The 20,724-nt window shown below is 40.1% G+C and overlaps 1 protein-coding gene across 3 annotated transcripts in view; it reads right to left on the bottom strand.

Annotated features, from left to right (window-relative positions):
* SEH1L (SEH1 like nucleoporin) overlaps positions 1-19,070 on the bottom strand; it is a 36,632-nt gene extending 17,562 nt beyond the window's left edge. For 2 of the 3 annotated variants that reach the window (XR_002829417.1, XM_006089314.3), the window contains exons 1-7: positions 18,850-19,069; positions 15,423-15,473; positions 12,359-12,505; positions 10,845-11,056; positions 8,055-8,153; positions 2,463-2,603; positions 548-705 (exon numbers count right to left, since the gene is read on the bottom strand). Coding sequence is in view for 2 of the 3 variants with exons in the window: in XM_006089314.3 (XP_006089376.1) it covers positions 548-705; positions 2,463-2,603; positions 8,055-8,153; positions 10,845-11,056; positions 12,359-12,505; positions 15,423-15,473; positions 18,850-18,960 (919 nt within the window). In the remaining variant the exon portion in view is untranslated. Of the gene's footprint in view, positions 1-547; positions 706-2,462; positions 2,604-8,054; positions 8,154-10,844; positions 11,057-12,358; positions 12,506-15,422; positions 15,474-18,849 lie in introns of all 3 variants that reach the window. The other variant, XM_014456333.2, reaches the window with a different exon arrangement.
* Positions 19,071-20,724: the final 1,654 nt, after the last annotated feature.

Below are 20,724 nucleotides of genomic sequence, written 5' to 3'. Positions count from 1 at the left end.
TGTTCGACTGGTCACTATGATGCACACTGACCAACAGGGGGTGGATACTCAATGCAGGAGCTGCCCCGTGGTGGTCAGTGCGCTCCCACAGTGGGAGTGCTGCTCAGCTGACCTACGGGCGCCAGACAAGGGTTTACGGCTGGCTGCCACTGCAGCCCAGAGACTGCAGCAGAACGGCAACGAGCCTACCAGACAGCGGGGCCAGGAAGAGCAGGAGCGGCAGTCAACAGTGGCAGGCAGCATTGTACTGCTGGTTTTGGCCAATCCCCACAGGCCACGCTGAGGGACCCCACCTGGTGCACGGATCCATGCACCAGGCTCTATATATATAGTTGTTTTATTCCACACAGAAACTTAAAAACAATTCAATTAGTCTTTAACTGCAATGAACTAGGTAAACTGATAAAGGTTCAAAATAAATTAATACAAGACATAATTTTAAAGTAGCTATGGAAAGATAATTTTTTTCAAAAATACTTAGTTTACATTTCTAAGTGAAAATTCTAAAGCAGCAACAAAAGGCAATAATTATTCATTAAAATCTTACCTTTCCATAATCTTACACAGCCATCATCACCTGAAGATGCTAGCACTGTTCCTGTTATATTCCAACTCACTCGCCAAACCTGAGAATTATGATTATCAAACTGAGCCACTATATGGATTTCAAATTTTGTTGGTCCACCAGAGGAAGTAAGTTCTTTCCTGTTAACAAAAAAATGTTCCTGAGGAATTCTGCAAACAGGTTTACATACACACATACACACACACAAAACACACCTATCTAAACAAAAATATATATAAATGGTCTCACCTACTTACCATATCCTATAAAATATGCTAATATGCCTAATATGCTAAGTGTCTGACCGTTTGTTCGACTCTTCCACCAGTCGCTATGACGCGCACTGACCACCAGGGGGCAGAAGCTCCGACTGGTAGGTTAGCTTGCTACTGGGGTCTGGCTGATCAGGACTGGGTGAGACAGGCCAGACACGCCTTGGAGCCTTCCTGCGGTCCCTCCCCACCCCCACCCCCGGGGCCCCGATTGGGTCCCTCAGCCTGGCCTGCGCCCTCTCGCAATACAGGACCCTTCAGGGGATGTCGGAGAGCCGGTTTTGGCCTGATACCCTCAGGTCAGGTGAAGGACCCCACCAGTGCACGAATCCATGCACTGGGCCTCTAGTTATTTTATAATAATGTGCATACCCTCCCCCCATTAGCTCATACCCATACCCTCCCCCATTAGCTCATTGGGTTGCATCACATTCAACTGACTCACCAATACCTGGCGTGATCCCACCACATAAAAAATAATGAGTGACTATTTCATAGAAGATACAACAAAAGAGGATTTTACTCATCCAAAGTAGAGGAATAAAATAGATGAAATAAATCATTTTAAAAGAAAAGTAGTAGGAGCCCAGCTGGTAGGCTCAGATGGTTGGATCGTTGCCCATACACCAAAAGGTTCCTGGTTCAATTCCTCATCAGGGCACATACATACCCAGGTAGTGGGTTCAATCCCCAGTCGGGACACCCGTCTGGGAGGCAACCAATCAGTTATTCTTTCACATGGATATTTCTCTCTCCACCCCTTCTCTCTAAAATCAATAAACATATCCTTGGGTGAGGATTAAAAAGAAAATAAAGCAGTAGGAAGAGAAGAATAGAAGGAAGAAAAAATGACAAACTCACAATTCCAAAATTAAAGCTAAAAGGTTATTCACAAGAATGTCTCAGTGTTAATTTAATTTTCCCTTAGACAACCACCTTCATTCAAACATTTATAGAATACAAATTAAATTCAGAGGATCTAATTCATTATTAGTATCAGTCTAAATAAAACATACAGTGGAACCTTGGTTCTCAAACTTAATTCATTCTGGAAAGCTGTTCAAAAACCAAATCACTTTTTCCCATTAGAAATAATGTAAAGTGAATTAATCCATTCCAGATCCACAAATGATTCCGTTTTAACCTTTCTTATATGCAGTACATGTCTAATGTATTGTTTAATCTATAAATAAACACTTTAAAACAAAAAGGACATGAAATGTGAGTTCATAAAAAGCAAATGAAATGCAGTAAAAAATGAAAATTTAATAATAATAAGCAGCAACAAAAGCCATAAAACACAGAAGTATTCACAGCACAATTTCCTGAGATGTTAACAACGTGAAGTTTAGCAATAAACTGAGCCATACTCGCACACTCTCTTTTGTAGCCTGAGAGAGGCATGACTGATCATAGAGCTATCAGCATGAAAGGGTTGTTGGGCTGAGAAATGAATTGTTCAAGATGGGAGACATTCGAGAACCAATGTTTGACTGTAATTAAGATGAAATGTTCATTAAGGAATCCATTCTTCAGATCACAGTTGCCTCTACACTCTCCTCCACAAATGAAAATAATTAAGAGTCAAGAACACTTTTAAATTAGTAATTGTTTCAAAAACTTACCTCACAGGCTTTAATGTAAAAATTCTCACATCTTTGGTTGCTATGGCCAGAATGTGGTAAGACCTTCCCAGGTTTGGAGCAAATGCAATATCATGGACAGGATCAGTAACTGTCATGAGGGTTTCAGCTTTTGCATATTTCCTAATGAAAAAACAATTTTACATTAAAAATTCCAGAAATAAAAAATTCTTAAATCCATATATTGACATACCTCCATTATTTTTATATTGCTCACAATGAATGTTTACATCTGCAGTACGTAGTAAGTATGTCCAAGTCCTAAACACTTAAATTGTGAATGTGACCTAATTTGGAAAAAGGGTCTTTGCAGATATAATTAAGAATCTGGGGATGAGAGCATCATCTGGATTTAGAGTGGGCCCTAAATCCAATGTTGAGTGTCCTTATAAAGTACAGAGAGGAAAGACATATAAAGAATACAAACATATGAAGAAAGAGGCAGAGATTGGAGTTAGCTGCCACACACCAAGGAACTCCTGCAGCCACTAGAATCTTGAAGAGACAAGGAAGGATTTTAGAAGAAGCACAGTCCTAACAACCCCTTGATTTCAGATTTCTGGACTCCAGAAATCTGAGAATAAATTTGTTTTAAGCCACCACTTTTTAGTGATGTGTTATTGCAGCCCTAGGAAACTTATAAAACTTCCCAGGTTTCTTCGGTTGGTTTTTTCAATTTAATTTAGAACACTTTAAGAAAGACTTAATTAAAATGAGATACTGAATTATTTTTAAAAAGGATAATTGAATTTCTTAAATATTTGAGTGTAAATAAAAAAGCAAAGCTGATAACGCAGGAATTGAGTGGTGGGGTGTTTTTTTTTTAGTGGTGATAAAGGAAGCTATATCAAAGTCTACTTTATCCTTACTATTTTTATATCTGCAAATAAAGAACAAGACAATGAAGGAGACAGCATATCAGATTTTTCTATTACGTCTGTCTTCAAATGGTTATCAGGGATAGAACTGAAGCAGTGTGTGTTAGAGAGGGGGTTAGCTTTCCACCACTCTCCTCTGACACACAGGGTGTGACAACAGTAGGCTTACAGTTGTTTGTATGGAAAATTATACAATTAGTAAATACAAGAAAAAACTCTGTGTTTTCCATACTTACAACTGTAAACCTACTTTTACCTCACCAATATTGGTGTTCCCAGCACTCTCTACTTGGCCTTCTTTTCATCACAACATTCTTTCTGAAATATCTCCAAGCTAGTATGCACTTCGAGGTTCCTTCCTTGACCTCTCTTCACCCTATATGATCACCCTGAACAATCTTACATATACCCTTGCTTTACTATGTGGTCCTGACTCCTAATTTTGACCTTTGACTAGTCATTTTACTTTATTGGTCTCACTTTCTACATTTGGAAAATGGTGCTAATATAAAAGCTACCTCCTCTACTATGAGATAGTGGTTAGCATTCAACTTTCATAATATGTGTGAAAGTGCTCTGTAACTATATAAATGCAGGACACTTATTTGTATCATTATCAACACCAGGTCCTAATTAATATTTTCACTCAACAACAGAAATAAAAATATCCAATACTGGTTAATTTGATGTTTTCTATGTACTAAATGGTGTATTAATAACTGAATGCTATATAATCCACTATCACATATCCTCCTTGTACCATGTTCAATCTATTAAGAACCTTCAAACAACTCTTACTTCAAAGAACCAGACCCAAAAAAATCCAAAAACAGCTAAACTTGAAAAAGTCTAATAGCTTCCTAAGTCAATCCCTCCCCACTACCTCCAGATAACCATGACACATGCTGACATTGTTATCTACCCAATGCCACTTCCCTTTTTCTGCATTCTAGATGCAGAAACTGCCAGACACATGCTGACTCCTTTGCAGCTAAAGCCTGAGCAAATGACCCAATTCTGGACAACAGGACCCAATGAAAAATCCTGGTAAGATGCTTCTAGAGCCTGGCCACTGTGGCTCAATGGTTGGGCATCAACCTATGAATCAGGTCACAGTTCAATTCCCTGTCAGGGCACACGCCCAGGTTGTGGGCTAGATCCCCAGTAGAAGGCGTGCAGGAGGCAGCTACTCAATAATTCACATCCAGCCCTAGCTGGTTTGGCTCAGTGGATAGAGCATTGGCCTGTGGGCTGAAGGGTCCCAAGTTCAATTCCGGTCAAGGGCACATGCCTGGGTTGTGGGCTCTGTCCCCAGTGGGGGGCATGCAGGAGGCAGCCAATCAATGATTCTTTCTCATCTGTGATGTTTCTATCTCTCTCTCCCTTCCTCTCTGAAATCAATAAAAATATATTTTAAAAAACAATAATTCACATCCATTGCTGTTTCTCTTTCTCCCTCTCCCTTCCTTTCTGAAATCAATAAAAATATATTAAATTATAATAAAGTAAAAGGAACCATGGTATTTCCTAACTGATGCTTAAAATATATATATATGCTTCTAGAAAAGTTTTTCTCTTCCTAATACTAAAAGGTTCATGAAAGGAAATGCCCTTCCTTACATGTGTATGGCAAACCTGCAACTCATGTTATCATAAGAAACTAAAATCAACACACTAAGGATGAGAGCAAAATGAATGAAAAATACTAAGGCCATTGACATCATCACTCAGCAACTGAGCCATTTAACTAACTCCAAAACTTCTCCAAAGCCAGGCTCCTTGTTACATGAGATAATAAAAGAGATCTTCCCCCTAATCTAGATACAGTCTCCTAGCTAAGAGACTCATACCTTTATCACTGGATGCTTTTAAGTATTTAGGTACTTTCTATTTGTCCTATATTTTCTTTCAGAACTAAACCAAGTTCTTTACTCAAATCTTATCTATAAAGTATGTTTTATTTTCCTATATTTTAGGAATGGTCCGTCCACCTTTCAAGTTTTAGAGTTATGGCTCATTATTCACTCTGTTTAACTAAAGTTGAAAGAAATTACTTTAAAAACATTAGCGCTTCATGAAGCCTCTTTAAAATGTGCTATGAATGTGGTTCATAGCTTTGATAGCTTAAAAGTGGTTCTAATGGAAAGTCTCTGCATTCTAGAAGTGTGCTGGCCAATATGGTAGCCACTAGCCACATGTGCCTATTTAAAATTAAATTGATAAAAATAAACAAATTCCGTTTCTCAGTGGCAGTATCCACATTTTAGTTTCAATGGCTTCACATGGCTAATGGCCACTGCATCAGATGTGCAGATATGGGCCAGTTCCACCATCAAAGCAAGTTCTATTGGACAGCACCACTGCAGACAGAGCCTCTCTGAAGAAATCAAGACTCTAGGAAGGTAGCAGGTATATATAAGAACCGCTTTAAAACCCAAGTAGTAACATTCTGAATTGCAGAGCCCATAGAAATTATAATTGGTTTTCTCTTCTACTTCTGGCCCCACCCAATATCTGACTACTAGACCCAAGAATTTTGTCTAGCACATGTGAAGCCCAGCCAATCACCTGATGGTGATTAAGTATACCACTGTAAGACTGAGTATATCACTGATACAATGCTTATGGCTCTCAAAGGTATTATAGATATCTCAACATAACCAAAATTAAAATTTTCTTCACATGCTGCTACACTCTACCCAAATCTGACCTAATTCCAGAATTCCTTACCTCAGTAAATGACACACTATTCATCGAACTATTAAGCCAGATTCTTGGAAATCATCTTGATAGCTTTCCCCTTCTTCACCTCCCACATCCAATCCTAATACCACTTCTTAAATTATTATCAAATTGTCACTTCTCTCCATCCTCAATGCCACTACTCTATTTCAAAGCCACTATAACCTTCCACCTGAACTATTATAACAGCATCCTAGCTCTAAATCTACTCATGTTACCTTCCATAATACTTTCCACACCTATAGAAGAGTTAAACTATCATTTGATCCAGTTATTCCCCAACTTAAAAAAATCTTTCAGTGGCTTCATATTACCCTGAAGATAAAACCTAAACACTGAACATGAGGTCTTGCAGATATAAGCCTTGCATATTTCTCACACTTCTTTTTGCCTATGTTCCAACTACAATAAAACAAAAAAAATGTCGTTAAGATCGTTTTTCTTAAAATATTAAGGTTTATTGAATGTAACATTAAAATATATATTGGTGTCCTAGCCGGTTTTGCACAGTGATAGAGCGTTGGCTTGAACACTGAAAGGTCCTGGGTTCAATTCCGGTCTGGGGCACATGCCCGGGTTGTGGGCTCAATCCCCAGTAGGGGGCGTGCAGGAGGCAGCCAATGATTCTCACATCAATGGTGTTTCTAGCTCTCTCTCCCCTCCCCCCCTTCCTCTCTAAAATCAATAAAAATATTAGGCAAATTAGCTATAATTTCGCCCTGAAGTTGCTAGAGGGCCAGACCATTATAAAGGTCTAAATAGCACAACATACCTAAGTATCATTGCTGATCAAGTTCATCCTTTCATGTCGATGGTGTATCCCAATGTAGATGGCTTCTTCCAACAAGACAATGTGCCATGCCATGGTGCTCATATTGTGCAGGAGTGGTTTCAAGAACATGAGGGAGACTTTACCTTGCTTAGGTGGCCCCCAAAATCACCAGATCTCAATCCAATTGAGCATTTGTGGGACGAAGTTAAAAGAGCCATCAGGCAGCTGGTTCCACAACCATCAAATATCACAGAACTGGACAGTGCTATTCATCAGGCATGGTGTCAGATTCCTCGCATCACCTTTCAACATCTCGTGGAGTCAATGCCAAAAAGAATCACCTCAGTATTGAAGGCAAAAGGTGGCCCAACGAAGTACTGATGGGGTGGTCATAATAATCTGGCCAGTGTATATTGGCTCTCTTGTTCATGGACCTTACCACATGCAGTTTTCTCCATCTGAAATGTTTTGCCCTCTTTGGCTAACTTCTACTCATCCTATAGGTCTGCCTTTGGGTGAACCTTCCAGGCTTCCTGTCCCTAGGTGTAAACTCTTAATATCCTGATTCTCCTGGTTTATAAAATACATCACCATTTTTTACTTTTTTGTTTGCTTGTTTTCCCTGCAAGATGGTACATACTGGGAAACCAATTACCTTGTCATCTGTATCATTCAATTTTATATTATCACTAGAGACCTGGTGCACAGATTCCTGCACCGGTGGGGTCCCTCGGCCTAGCCTGCGGACATCCCCTGAGGGGTCCCAGATTGTGAGAGGGTGCAGGCCAGGCCGAGGGACCCCCACCAGTGCACGATCGGGGCCAGGGAGGAACCGCGGGAGGGCTCCAGGGCGTGTCCGGCCCATCTTGCCCAGTCCCGATCAGCCAGATCCCAGCAGCAAGCTAACCTACCAGGAGTGTCTGGCCCCTGGTTATCAGTGCACATCATACTGACTGGTGGAAAAGTCAAATGAACAGTCGGATACTGAGCACATTAAGCTTTTATTATATAGGATAGTCTATCACAGAACATGGCATATGATAGGAAATCAGTGAAGTATGTAATAAATAATACATAATTCAGCTAATAAATAAAGGAATAACAGTTTTAAAAATTAAACATTTTTAAAAGCTAGTTATTAAAATGCAATTTGGAATAATACTTAACCAAAGCAGTACTGACCTGGTGTTTTCATTATACTCGAAAATCTGAACTTTGGCCATTGCATTTGGACTACTGTCATCACTTCCTACAGCTATCATGGGGGAATGAGCACGAGAGCTAGAAATGAAAAAGTAAAAAATATTTCACATAATGATTAAATTATTATATTTAATTCAGAGAATTTAAAAAGCTAGCATCCAGCAGCTCTAGAACCTGCAAGTAAGCAAGACTGTGAATAAATTCCTGCCATACATTCAATACAGCAACACCTTGGGAGGGGGTGTCCTTGAGATTGCTCAGGATGGGGACGAAGGCTACCATCCTGTTGCATTGTTTTTACCATATTTTATTATTGCTAAAAAAGAAAGTAGCTTCTTTTTCCACAAAAGGAAAGGTTTCAGGCATTCAGTAGATCAAAAAACAAAACAAAACACCTACAAGTTCTTCAAATTTTTCTTCCTGAAAGAATTGGTCATTAACTATGGAATGAAAAGTAACCTTATGGTGATCAAATTCATGACAAAAAGATTTTGAGTTGCTTGTACAAAAAGAAAAAACCCCTCGCCCTGACCGGTTTGGCTCAGTGGATAGAGCGTCGGCCTGCGGACTGAAGGGTCCCAGGTTCGATTCCGGTCAAGGGCATGTACCTTGGTTGCGGGCGCATCCCCAGTGGGGGGTGTGCAGGAGGCAGCTGATCGATGTTTCTCTCTCATCGATGTTTCTAACTCTCTATCCCTCTCCCTTCCTCTCTGTAAATCAATAAAATATATTTAAAAAGAAAACGTAGGCAAAAAAAATCTCAAGGCATCTCACTAAACAGAATTTTCACCAATACATCTCCTAGGGCAGTGATGGAGAACCTTTTGAGCTCAGCGTGTCAGCATTTTGAAAAACCCTAACTTAACTCTGGTGCCGTATCACATATAGAAATTTTTTGATATTTGCAACCATAGTAAATCAAAGACTTATATTTTTCATATTTATTTTATATATTTAAATGCCATTTAACAAAGAAAAATCAACCAAAAAAATGAGTTCGCGCGTCACCTCTGACACACATCATAGGTTTGCTATCACTGTCCTAGGGTGAGAGAAACAAAGGACAAAATAAACAAAAGGTACTATATTAAACTAAAAAAGCTTTTGCACAGTAAAAGAAACCATCATCAAAATGCAAAGGGAACCCACTATATGGAAGAACATATTCACAAATGATACATATGATAAGAGGTTAATTTCCAAAATATATAAAGAACTCATACAACTCAACAAAAGGAAGACAAAATCCAATTTAAAAATGAGCAAAGGACCTGAATTCACATTTCTCCAAAGAGGATATACCGACATAGCCCTAGCTGGTTTGGCTCAGTGGATAGAGAGTCATCCTGTGGAATGAAGGGCCCCAGGTTCAATTCGGGTCATGGGCACATGCCCAGGTTGCTGGCTGGATCCCCAGTAGGGGGCATGCAGGAGGCAGCCAATCAATGATTCTCATCATTGATGTTTCTATCTCTCTCTCCCTCTCCCTTCCTCTCTGAAATCAATAAAAATATATTTTAAAAAAAGAAAAGGAAAAACTGCTCAACATCACTAATCATCAGAGAACTGCAAATTAAAACCAAAATGAGGTATCACCTCAAACCTGCCAGAATGGCTACCATTAATAAATCAGCAAACAAGTGCTAAAAAGGATGTGGGGGAAAAAGGGAGCCCTAGTACACTACTAGTATAGCAACATGGAAAACAATATGGAGTTTTCTCAAAAAGTTAAAAATGGAACTGCTATTTGACCCAGGAATCACACTTATAATAATATCTATACATATAAAAGGCTAAAATGCAAAGTGTCCCCTCTGGAATTTGAACGGGAGACCGAGAGTTTGATCGCTCACTATGATATGTGCTGACCACAAGGGGGCGGCACAGAATGAAGGAAGGCCCCCGCCAGAAGCCAGCAACCAGGGAAGGGATGCCCCAGCCAGCAGCCAGAAGGAAGGCCCAGCAACCAGAAGGCCCTATCAGCCCTGATCACTGGCCAGGCCTAGGGACCCTACCCGTGCATGAATTTCGTGCACCGAGCCTCTAGTATCCTAAGAATCCTAAAACATTAATCACAAAGAATATGTGCAACACTATGTTCAGAGCAGCATTATTTATAATAGCTAAGATCTGGAAAAGCCCAAGTGCCTATCAGTAGATGAGTGGATAAAAAAGCTGTGGTATGCCCTGGCTAGTATGGCTCAGTTGATTAGGCATTGTCCCGTGCACTGAGAAGTTGCTAGTTCAATTCCTGGTCAGGACACATGCCCAGGTTGCAAGCTTGATCCCCAGTAGAGGGTGTTGCAGAAAACTGCCGATTAATGTTATGCTCTCACATCGATGTTTCTCTCTTCCACCTTCCTCTTTCAAAAAAAATCAACACTACTCTTTAAAGAAAAATAAAATAAAAAACCTATGATACATTTACACAATGGAATACTCTGCAGCTATAAAAAAGAAGGCTCTCTTGCCCTGCCCAGTGTAGGTCAGTGGTTAGAGCATTGGCCCAGGCACTGAAGGGTCAAAGATTCGATTCCCGGTCAAGGGCACATACAGTTTCTGAGTTCGATCCCAAGTCAGGGCATGTACCAAAATCAACGGATCTATGTTTCTCTCTCCTATCGATATCTCCTATCTTTCTTGGTCTCTCTCTCTAAACCTTCCTCTCTCTAAAAGTCAATAAAAACATATCCTTGGATGAGGATTTTTAAAAATTTACCAATTTGTTTACTAGGGTTAAATTATCAGAAGTTTGCTGTGCAAGCTTACCTTGAAGGGTTCCAAGAAATACAACTACAGCTTAGTTTACATGAGATCTCATGCTGCAGAGACCACTGACTGAGATTCATGACATCTGGTGCCTCATATATTCTTACTATACCATCCGCTGAACAGGTTGCTAACATAAGACCCATATGCTTAGGAGCAAATTTCACATCAGTAACAGATGTTCTGCTGTCCACTAGCGTTGTCCTCTTAACCTGGAAAAAAAAAAATTTTTTTAACAATTTAAATTATATACAATAGTTCCCTCCTTATCTGTGTTTTCCCATTCTGTGGTTTCGATTACCAGCTGTCAAGCACAGTCCGAAAATATTAAATGGACAATTCCAGAAATAAACAATTAGTAAGTTTTTAATTGGGTGCCATTCTGAGTATCAGAAATCTCTCACTATCCAGCTAGGGACAGGAATCATCCCTTTGTCCAGCATATCCTGAGCTCATTTCTACAGCTCACTTCTACCTCTGTGACTTTCTAAATAAACTTTCTATTATAGTTTGAGTCTTGCCTCTGAATTCTTTCTTAGCCAGAACTCAAATACTGAGGTTGCTGACAAGAAGTCTGGTCTGACCCCACCCACCTGGTACCATTCTTTTTATGTCCTTATTAAGACATGTAATATATCCAGAAGGATACACAAAAAACCTGTAATAGTGGTTGCCTCTAGAAAGAAAACTATATGACCAGAGAAGAGGACATTCCTACTGTATACACTTGTCTGTACTTTTTGAATTTTATACTTGTGCCTCAATATCTATTATGAAAAATAAAGAGGGGGGAAGAAAACACTGGAATGGGTCTTCAAGGCAATAGAGTTCAATTCTCTCACTTTACATACAGGGAACTTGAATAGCAAACACACTATGCTCTTACCTAAATTCAAACAATTAAAGAAGAACTAGAGTTAAAGCAGAAACAGATTAAAAAAAAAAAAAAGAGCCCTAACCCGTTTGGCTCAGTGGATAGGGCGTTGGCCTTCGGACTGAAAGGTCCCAGGTTCAATTCCGGTCAAGGGCATGTACCTTAGTTGCGGGCACATCTCCAGTAGGAGGTGTGCAGGAGGCAGCTGATTGATATTTCTCTCTCATCGATGTTTCTAACTCTCTATTCCTCTCCCTTCCTCTCTGTAAAAAAATCAATAAGATATATTTTTTTTAAAAAGAGTATAAAAGAGTATATTTTGTAAGAAGGAAAAAGTAACCACAAAAGGGAAAAAACAATTTTTAAAGAATTTTAGAGTGTACTCTATGACAAAGCAAATATTCTGGATTCACCATGAAAGTTATACTTAAACAATGCCATGGGTACTCCTAAGTACCACTTCAAGCCCAACACAAAATGAGATAAACAGGAGAAAAACACGGAAGAACGAACAATGAAACTGATAAACATAGAGGGGAGTGATAACATCTTACACAAAGTGCCTGAAGTGTTCTGGGAAAGACTAATGATCCTTGGATGCTCATGCCCTGCATTTCTCAAAAACTAACAAATATCTTACCCAATGACTCTGTCCTCGCAGTTTGTCATTTGATTCTCCTACTATTTCCTCCCAAACAGCAGCTGTTCGGTCAAAAGAGCAGGAAGCCAAAACCTGTCCAAATTCAGGATGAGCCCATGTCACACGCCACACAGATCCACTATGTGTCTGAGGAATTAAAAACAAAAACCAAAAAACTGAGTTTACTCATATTTCACACATTTAAGGTTTTACTTAAAGAAACAGAATACAGGTATTTTTACTTCAGTAAAAGAAGAAAGCTATTCAATTTAACATTAATATAAAAAGTTAAAATCTAAAACTTTTTAACTTAAGGGTATTTAGAATTCTAGCCTTTCTGGAGTCAAGTTGTTCTAACGTTTTACTAATAAAGAAAAATCCAACTGCATAAAGCTGACCTCTTCTAGTGCTAATAGAGACCTGCTTCAGAGTTTAGCCTAAACAAACTTTTAAATAGAGATTCTACTAGTCCACTAACTTTGTAAATTATATCTACAGGAACCATCCACCTAATAAATAAGATTAATCAAAATTATTTGCTTCAAAAGCCTAACAGTATATAGAAACTATAGCAACAAAATGCTTAAATGACTCTGATGTCTGTCTAGACCAGTGGTCGGCAAACCACGGCTCGCGAGCCACATGCGGCTCTTTGGCCCCTTGAGTGTGGCTCTTCCACAAAATACCGTGTGTGGGCGCGCACATACAGTGCGATTGAAACTTTGTGGCCAATGCGCAGAAGTCGGTATTTTGTGGAAGAGCCACACTCAAGGGGCCAAAGAGCCACATGTGGCTCACGAGCTGCAGTTTGCCAAGCCACAGTTTGCCGACCACTGTTCTAGACAATGAACTCTCTAGAGAAAGAGGCAATGAGTGAGCAAATATAGAGAAACCCAAATCCTTGTATTCTGAGAAAATAATTTAAAGATCAAAAACAGTATCTTTATATAGGAAAAATGCCAAATTACTATTCTTCAACTCTTCGCACTGACCAAAGGAAAAAAAGGACAGAAAGGTCTTTACAACAGAATTTCATTTGTGCTTGCCAGTAAAAATACTATATGACAACAAGCATCAGTCCACCAATTATGTTTACAAAATTTGTTTTATGCTTCTGCATATCTAACATTTTAACACTCAATAATCTCAAAATACTTTCAGAATCTGTTAACATGATAACAATAACATCATCCAAAGGCAAACCTTACACCTTTAGTTTTTATTCTTTGTTTTGTCCAGTCTTATTCTTGTTTCACCTTTCTTATTTATACAGGCTATTAAGTAAAAAGATGCACTAGGGCAGTGAGATTTTGTTAAATGTCAGATTCCGGGCAAAGCACAATCTAACTAAAGAATAAATATTGCACAAAGATGTTCACCACAATAAAAAGAAACAACTTAAATATCCATTAGTTAAGCAAAACAGGGTATAGTATTTATTGGTATATTTATGTTTTTTAAAAGCCTTTGAAAACACTCTGAAGTACTTATGAAAGTAGCTGTGAAATTGAAAAGCAAAAAATGGGGTTTCCTTTTGGAATGATCAAGCTTTGGAATTTAACAGAAGTGATAGCTGTACACTGTCAGTGGAATAAATGCCACTGAACTGTTTTCTTTAAGATAATTAATTTTATGTTATGTGAATCTCATCTCAATTTTAAAAAGGGAAGAGGGCAAAAGATTTGAATAGACACTTCACCAAAGATGTATGAATGGCAAATAGGCACATAAAAACTTAATCAACACATTTAGTCATTAAGAGCATACAAATCAAAACCCAATGAGATACCAATTCACACCGACTAAGATGGCCATAATAAAAAAAAAAAGAGAGTGAGAAAATATCAAGTGTATGGGAGGATGTACACAAACTGGAACCCTCATATATTTCTTGGTGGGAATATAAAATGGTACAGGCACTTTGGAAAACAGTTTGGCAGTTTCTTAGAAAGTTAAAACATATACAACCCTGCCATTCCACTCCTCGGTATCTACCTAAGAGACATGAAATGTATGTACACACAAAGATTTATATGGCATGTTAATAATAGCATTATTCATAATTACAAAAAACTAGAAATAATTCAAATGTCTATCAACTGGTGAATGAATAAACAAAACATGGCTTTCTCTATACAATGGAATACTCCTCAGCATTACAAAAAAATCAAACTACTTACACATGCCACAACATGGATAAACCTCAAAAACATGCTAAGAGAAAGTAGTCAGAAACAAAGAACTACATATTATAGAATTCCATTTATCTGAAATGTCTAAAAAAAAGGTAAAGCTATAAGAGACAGAAAATAGTTCAGTGGTTGCCTGGAGTTTGAGAGAGAAATGGAGATTGACCTCAAAAAAGCACAAGGGAAATTTCAGGGCTGAGGAAAGTGTTCTAAAACTAGATTGTGGCCCTAACCGGTTTGGCTCAAAGGATAGTGCATAGGCCTGTGGACTGAAAGGTCCCAGGTTCGATTCTGGTCAAGGGCATGTACCTTGGTTGTGGGCACATCCCCGGTAGGAGGTGTGCAGGAGGCAGCTGATCAATGTTTCTCTCTCATTGATGTTTCTAATTCTCTATCCCTCTCCTTCTCCCTCCTCTCTTAAAAAAATCAATAAAATATATTTTTAAAAAGCAAACAAAAAACTAGATTGTGGGGATGTTTGCACAACTGTATTTACTAAAACTCACTGAACTGTACACTTAAAATTGATGACTCTTAAGGTATGTAAAATCCTGAGTAAAGTTGTTTTTTTAAAAAATTAAGAAATAAAAGTGTATGAAACATCACAGCTATTGAAAATATGTACATGGAAAAATAAATACTAACGTGCTAAAAATAATTATGTTAGAATGCTATGGGATTACAAATTTTCTTATTCTCAAATTTTCTAAAGTGTACTTCTGTTACTTTAATGCTAAAAAATGTAAAATTCCTTTTTAGGAAAAGAAGTATAAATTTTATAATTCTCCCAAAGCTGAACAGCAAAGTCTCTGATACTCTCAAATAGATATTAAACAATTCATTTTTTTTAAATTACTGTAAAAATAAATACTAACCTTCCAGCTAGCAGTACAATGCCACTCTCCACTTTCACTTTTATCCCAGACCTATAAAAAAATTAAGACATATATTTCATACAAGAATTCCAAAAAATTAATATGAAAAACATTAAGACTAAATTAATATTAGGGCAAAGGAGGTGAACATGAATACACAAGAGAATAAGCAAACATTCATTCTTTCATTCAAATATTTATTGAGAACCATGGATGTGTCAGGCACTGGGCTAAGCATTAGGTGGGATCAAGGCATCTGAGCTCTAACAAGAAATAGACACAATTACAGTCAAGTCTTATTCAAGGTAGTTATGGTCTCTATGTTGACATAAACACTGAGTTAGTGAATACTGAACCATTGCTCCTAAGGCAAATACAAAAATAAATGAATGGAACTACATCAAATTAAAGAACTTCTGCACAGAAAAAGAAATAATCAACAAAACAAAAAAGCAACCAACCGAATGGGCAAAGATAATTTGCAAACGATACCTCCAAAAAAGGGCTAATATCCAAAATATATAAAGAACTCATACAACCCAACAACAAAACAATCCAATTTAAAACACGGGCAGAGGACCTGAACATTTTTCCCAATAAGACATACAGACAGCCAACAGATAGATGAAAAGATGCTCAACTTTAGGGGAAATGCAAATCAAATCCACAATGAGATACCACCTGTTAGAATGCCTACTAGCAATAAGACAATAACAAACGTTGGAGAGAATGTGGAAAAAGGGAACCCTCATTCTCTGCTAGTGGGAATGTAAACTGGTGGAGCCTCTATGGAAAACAGTATGGAGGTTCCTCAAAAAATTAAGAATTGCCGAAACTGGTTTGGCTCAGTGGATAGAGCATCGGCCTGCGGACTGAAAGGTCCCAGGTTCGATTCCGGTGAAGGGCATGTACCTTGGTTGCGGGCATATCCCCAGTAGGAGATGTGCAGGAGGCAGCTGATCGATGTTCTCTCTCATCGATGTTTCTAACTCTCTATCTCTCTCCCTTCCTCTCTGTGAAAAATCAATAAAATATATTAAAAAAAAAAAAATTAAGAATAGAGCTAGCCGTATGACCCAGCAATCCCTCTTCTGAGTATCTACTAAAACAATTTGAAGACATTTATTTGTAAAGATGTATGTACCTCTATGTTCACAGCAGCATTATTCACAGTAGCCAAGGCATGGAAACAATGTAAAAGTGTCCTTCAACAGATGGCTGGATAAAGATGTGGTACATATATATACAATGAAATATTACTCAGCCGTAAGAAAAAATGAAATACTGCCGTTTGATCTGGAGAGTATCATGCTAAGTGAAATAAGTCAGACGAAAAGGACAAGAAACATGATTTCACTCATATGTGGAATATAAAAAAGAAAGCAACAAAGGAACAAACAAAACAAACTCAAAGACATGGGACAATAGTATGGTGGTTTCCAGAGGGAAAGGGGCATGGGGGAGGATAAAGAGAGTAAAGTAGGTCAAATATATGGAGACAGGAGACTAGACTTTGGGTCGTGAGCACACAATGCAAAATACAGATGATGTATTATAGCATTGTACACCTGAAACTTACATAATGCTATTAACCAATGTTACACTAATAAAGTTAATTAACAAATAATAAAATTCAGAGTCTCAAAGAGATATTTGTACATCCACATTCACAGCAGCCTTATTCACAATAGCTACAATGTAGAAGCAACCCAAGTCCATGGACAGGTAAGTAAAATGTGGTATATACTAGTACAATACATATGGACTATTCAGCCTTAAAAAGAAAATTCTGACATATGCTACAACATTCAAAGGCATTACACTAAGTGAAATAATCCAGTTACAAAAAAATACAAATGTATGATTCCACTTATATGAGCTCGTCAAATTCACAGAAGCAGAAAGGTGGTTTCCGGGGGCTGGGGAATTGGGAGCTATTATTTCATGGGTACAGAGTTTCAGTTTTGCAAAACCAAAAAGTTCTGAAGGTGGATGGTTGCAGAAAGATATGAATGTACCTGATATTACTTACTGTACACTTAAAAATGGGTAAGATGGTAAATTTTACTTTATGGAAGATGGCAAATTGGATTTTACCACATAAAAACATTTAAATGGGGAAAAATGTAATGATAATGTCTGACATAAAAAAATGATGCTATCAAGTCAATACTCTCACTGGCAATTTGCCAATTATTCTCAAACGCTTTTAAAGTATTTACTAATTTTTCTACTGGAATGAGCCTAAGGAAACTATCCAAAATATATAAAAAGCTAAAGTAATGGAGATATTCACTGCAATACTAACAGACAAAATCTCCATTTTGAATGATCTACCAGATGATTCAGTAATAAGTGGATAAGGAAAAAAAAGTAACTACCTACTCAGTTAACAGACATGAATGCAATATTCACAACAGCCAAAAGGTAGATGAATAAACAAAATGCGTTGTATACATACAAAATATTACTCAATCTTAAAAATGAAATTCTGATACGTGCTATAAATATGAATGAACCTTGACATCACAATAAGGGAAATAAGCCAGACATAAGAGGGCAAATGATGTGTTCCACTTATATGAAGTACGAGCAAGAGCATTAGAGGGGACCAGGTGCCAGGTGGAAAACGGAAGAGGGAGCTACTATGTTCAGAGTTGCTGGTTAGGATGAAGAACAAGTTCCGGAGATGTACAGTGGTGATGGTTGCACAATGAGGGTGTTGTGCTTCACACCGCGGAACCGTCATGTACAATTTAAAATGGTGAGCTTAGCCTAATTCTCTCCAGGTCCATCCATCCTGTCTTAAAGGGTAGGAGATCCAACCCTCCAAGTCCTAGATTGTAAGTAGAGAACCTCACTGGGTGTAAGTGGATTTGCATTTACTTTTCTCTCAACGCGAAACAAGGTGAGCCTCCCATCTGAACACAAGGCGAGAACGATCTCCCCAGGTGAGGGATGAGGCACCCACCGCGGACTGACCGCCCTCCAGGTGCCGCGGCACAGTCCTCTCACCGAACATAGTACAGCTACAGCCAGAACTCCAGGGACCCACAAACCCGACCGGAGACGACGCTGAGGAACCTCCCTGCTCTCGTCCACAGGGACCCAAACCAGGGTTCGCGGGAAACCCGCGGGCTCGCAATGTGCCCAGGGGCGGGAGCGCGCACGTGGCCAGGACGCCCGCCCGCTCAGCACCGGCGCCTCGCAGCACCCTGGGCCGGCTGTGTCCCCACTCAAGGGGGCGAGGATGGCCGGGCGTAGCTGGCCTGCCTCCCTTGGGTTCCAGGCCTGCTGCCCGGCGGCGCGCCCCGATATCGGAAGTCGTCCCCTTTCTACGCGCCGGTGCCTCCGCTCAAACAGCGGATCGCGCACGCCCCACTCTCCTCCTTCCGGGATCGGCCGCGCCCGAAGGCTCCGTGCGCACCTTGACGCTCTGGTCGCTAGAGCAGGTCGCCATCCGCCGCCCGTGGAAATCGAAAGATACATCATGGATGAGGTCCTTATGGTCCGCCGCGATGCTGCGTGCCACAAACATGGCTCCCGCCGGGCCCGAGCCTTCTCCGCCTGCCCCTCCCGCCTCGGAAGAGGGCAGCCGCGGCCGCGCACGGACCACGGCCCACCTGGACCCCGCGGCCCGGATGTGCACGGTGCGTGCGGCCTGCGCGCCCCCGTGCCCCGCCCCTCGTCCCGTCATGCCCCGGGCGGCGGCGGCGGCGGCGGCGGCGGCGGCGAGTGCGCCTGCGTCTCCTAAAGGCGACCAATGGTGAACAGCCGCGGGACGCAGGGGGTGGGCTTTGCGGTGCTTCAATGAAAGTGAAAAGTTTACATTGTTGACGTATGGGAATTAAGAATAATGAAAAAGTTAAAAATACCATCCACAGCCCTGGACGTTGAGTCAGTTTCGGTTAATGTTCCAGTTTGTTTCCACCGAAACGGGGGGGCTGAGTGTTGCGAGCGAGTGGAGAAGACGGACTTGGATTTGGCTGGGAATGGAGTTTGGCTGCGACAACTCAAGAGCAAGAAAGAATGTAGAGACGCCTGAAGATAGGACTGTGGAGTCCAGGCTCAGCAGCGGATAAATGAAGACAGGAGGGATGGAGTTGAGAAGGAGAAAGTGAGTGGTTATGGAGGTCTGAGAGCAGGTGTGCCGAGGGAGAGAGGAGGTGGAGACGATCAGAAGTCGTTAAAATGTTTAAACATTCCACAGGTAGAACAAACAGCCTTGGAGGTAGAACAGCCAGGAAGCCGAAACCTTGGTGTATGGGGACGACATTCTAACCACCTGAGCTACTCTGCCAAGGCCTTTATCTCTCTCTTGCAGGTGGGAATCTTGCAGGAGGGTTTCCCCGGAATATCCATCAGTTTTCTATGTGTGCCCCTCCAGGGTCCCAGTTTCTCCTGAATGGTGAGCACCAGAGCTGGGGGTCATTAGTCATTGCATGTAGTCCTGATTGTGCTGCTTTTCTTGGCCTGGAGCTGAAATACAACTGAGGCCTAGATGTTATCTTTAGGGAGGTGACCTTCTGTATCTGGCTGTAAATTGCTCAGCCAGTTGGTTCAACTATCTGTCTCAGTTTCCCCATTCCATTTTTTTAATATATTTTATTGATTTTTTACAGAGAGGAAGGGAGAGAGATAGAGAGTTAGAAACATCGATGAGAGAGAAACATCGATCAGCTGACTCCCGCACATCTCCCACTGGGGATATGCCCGCAACCAAGGTACATGCCCTTGACCGGAATCGAACCTGGGACCCTTCAGTCCACAGGCCGATGCTCTATCCACTGAGCCAAACCGGTTTCGGCAAAAGTGCCAAGTTTTGTGGCAACTTGGCTAGGTTATAGTGCCCAGCCTAGGTGTTGCTGCGAAAGTATTTTGTAGATGTGATTCTTAAAAATATTGTTATTGACTTCAGAGAGAGAAAGGGAGAAAGAGAGATAGAAATACCAATGATGAGAGAATCATTGATCATCTGCCTCCTGTCAGGGACCAAGCCTGCAACCCAGGCATGTGGCCTGACCTGGAATCAAACTGTGACCTCCTGGTTCATAGGTTGATACTCAACCAGAGCCACACTAGCCGGGCTATAGATGTGATTAACATCTATAATCAGTTGACTTTAAGTAAAGGAGATTACCTTCAGTAGAGTGGATAGACCTCATCTATTCATTTGAAAGCCTTAAGAGCAAAGGCTAAAGTTTTCCAAAGGGAGAATAGAAAATCTGCCTCAAGACTGTAACATAAAAGTCCTGCCTGAGATTCTAACCTTCCAGCCTTACCTACAGATTTCAGACTTGCC

The sequence above is a fragment of the Myotis lucifugus genome, unplaced genomic scaffold, assembly GCF_000147115.1.
Source record: "Myotis lucifugus unplaced genomic scaffold, Myoluc2.0 scaffold_58, whole genome shotgun sequence".
In the NCBI taxonomy this organism is placed as follows: Eukaryota; Metazoa; Chordata; class Mammalia; order Chiroptera; family Vespertilionidae; genus Myotis; species Myotis lucifugus.
Note: the sequence above shows the minus strand (reverse complement) of the source record. Positions and strands in the feature narration are given on the sequence as shown.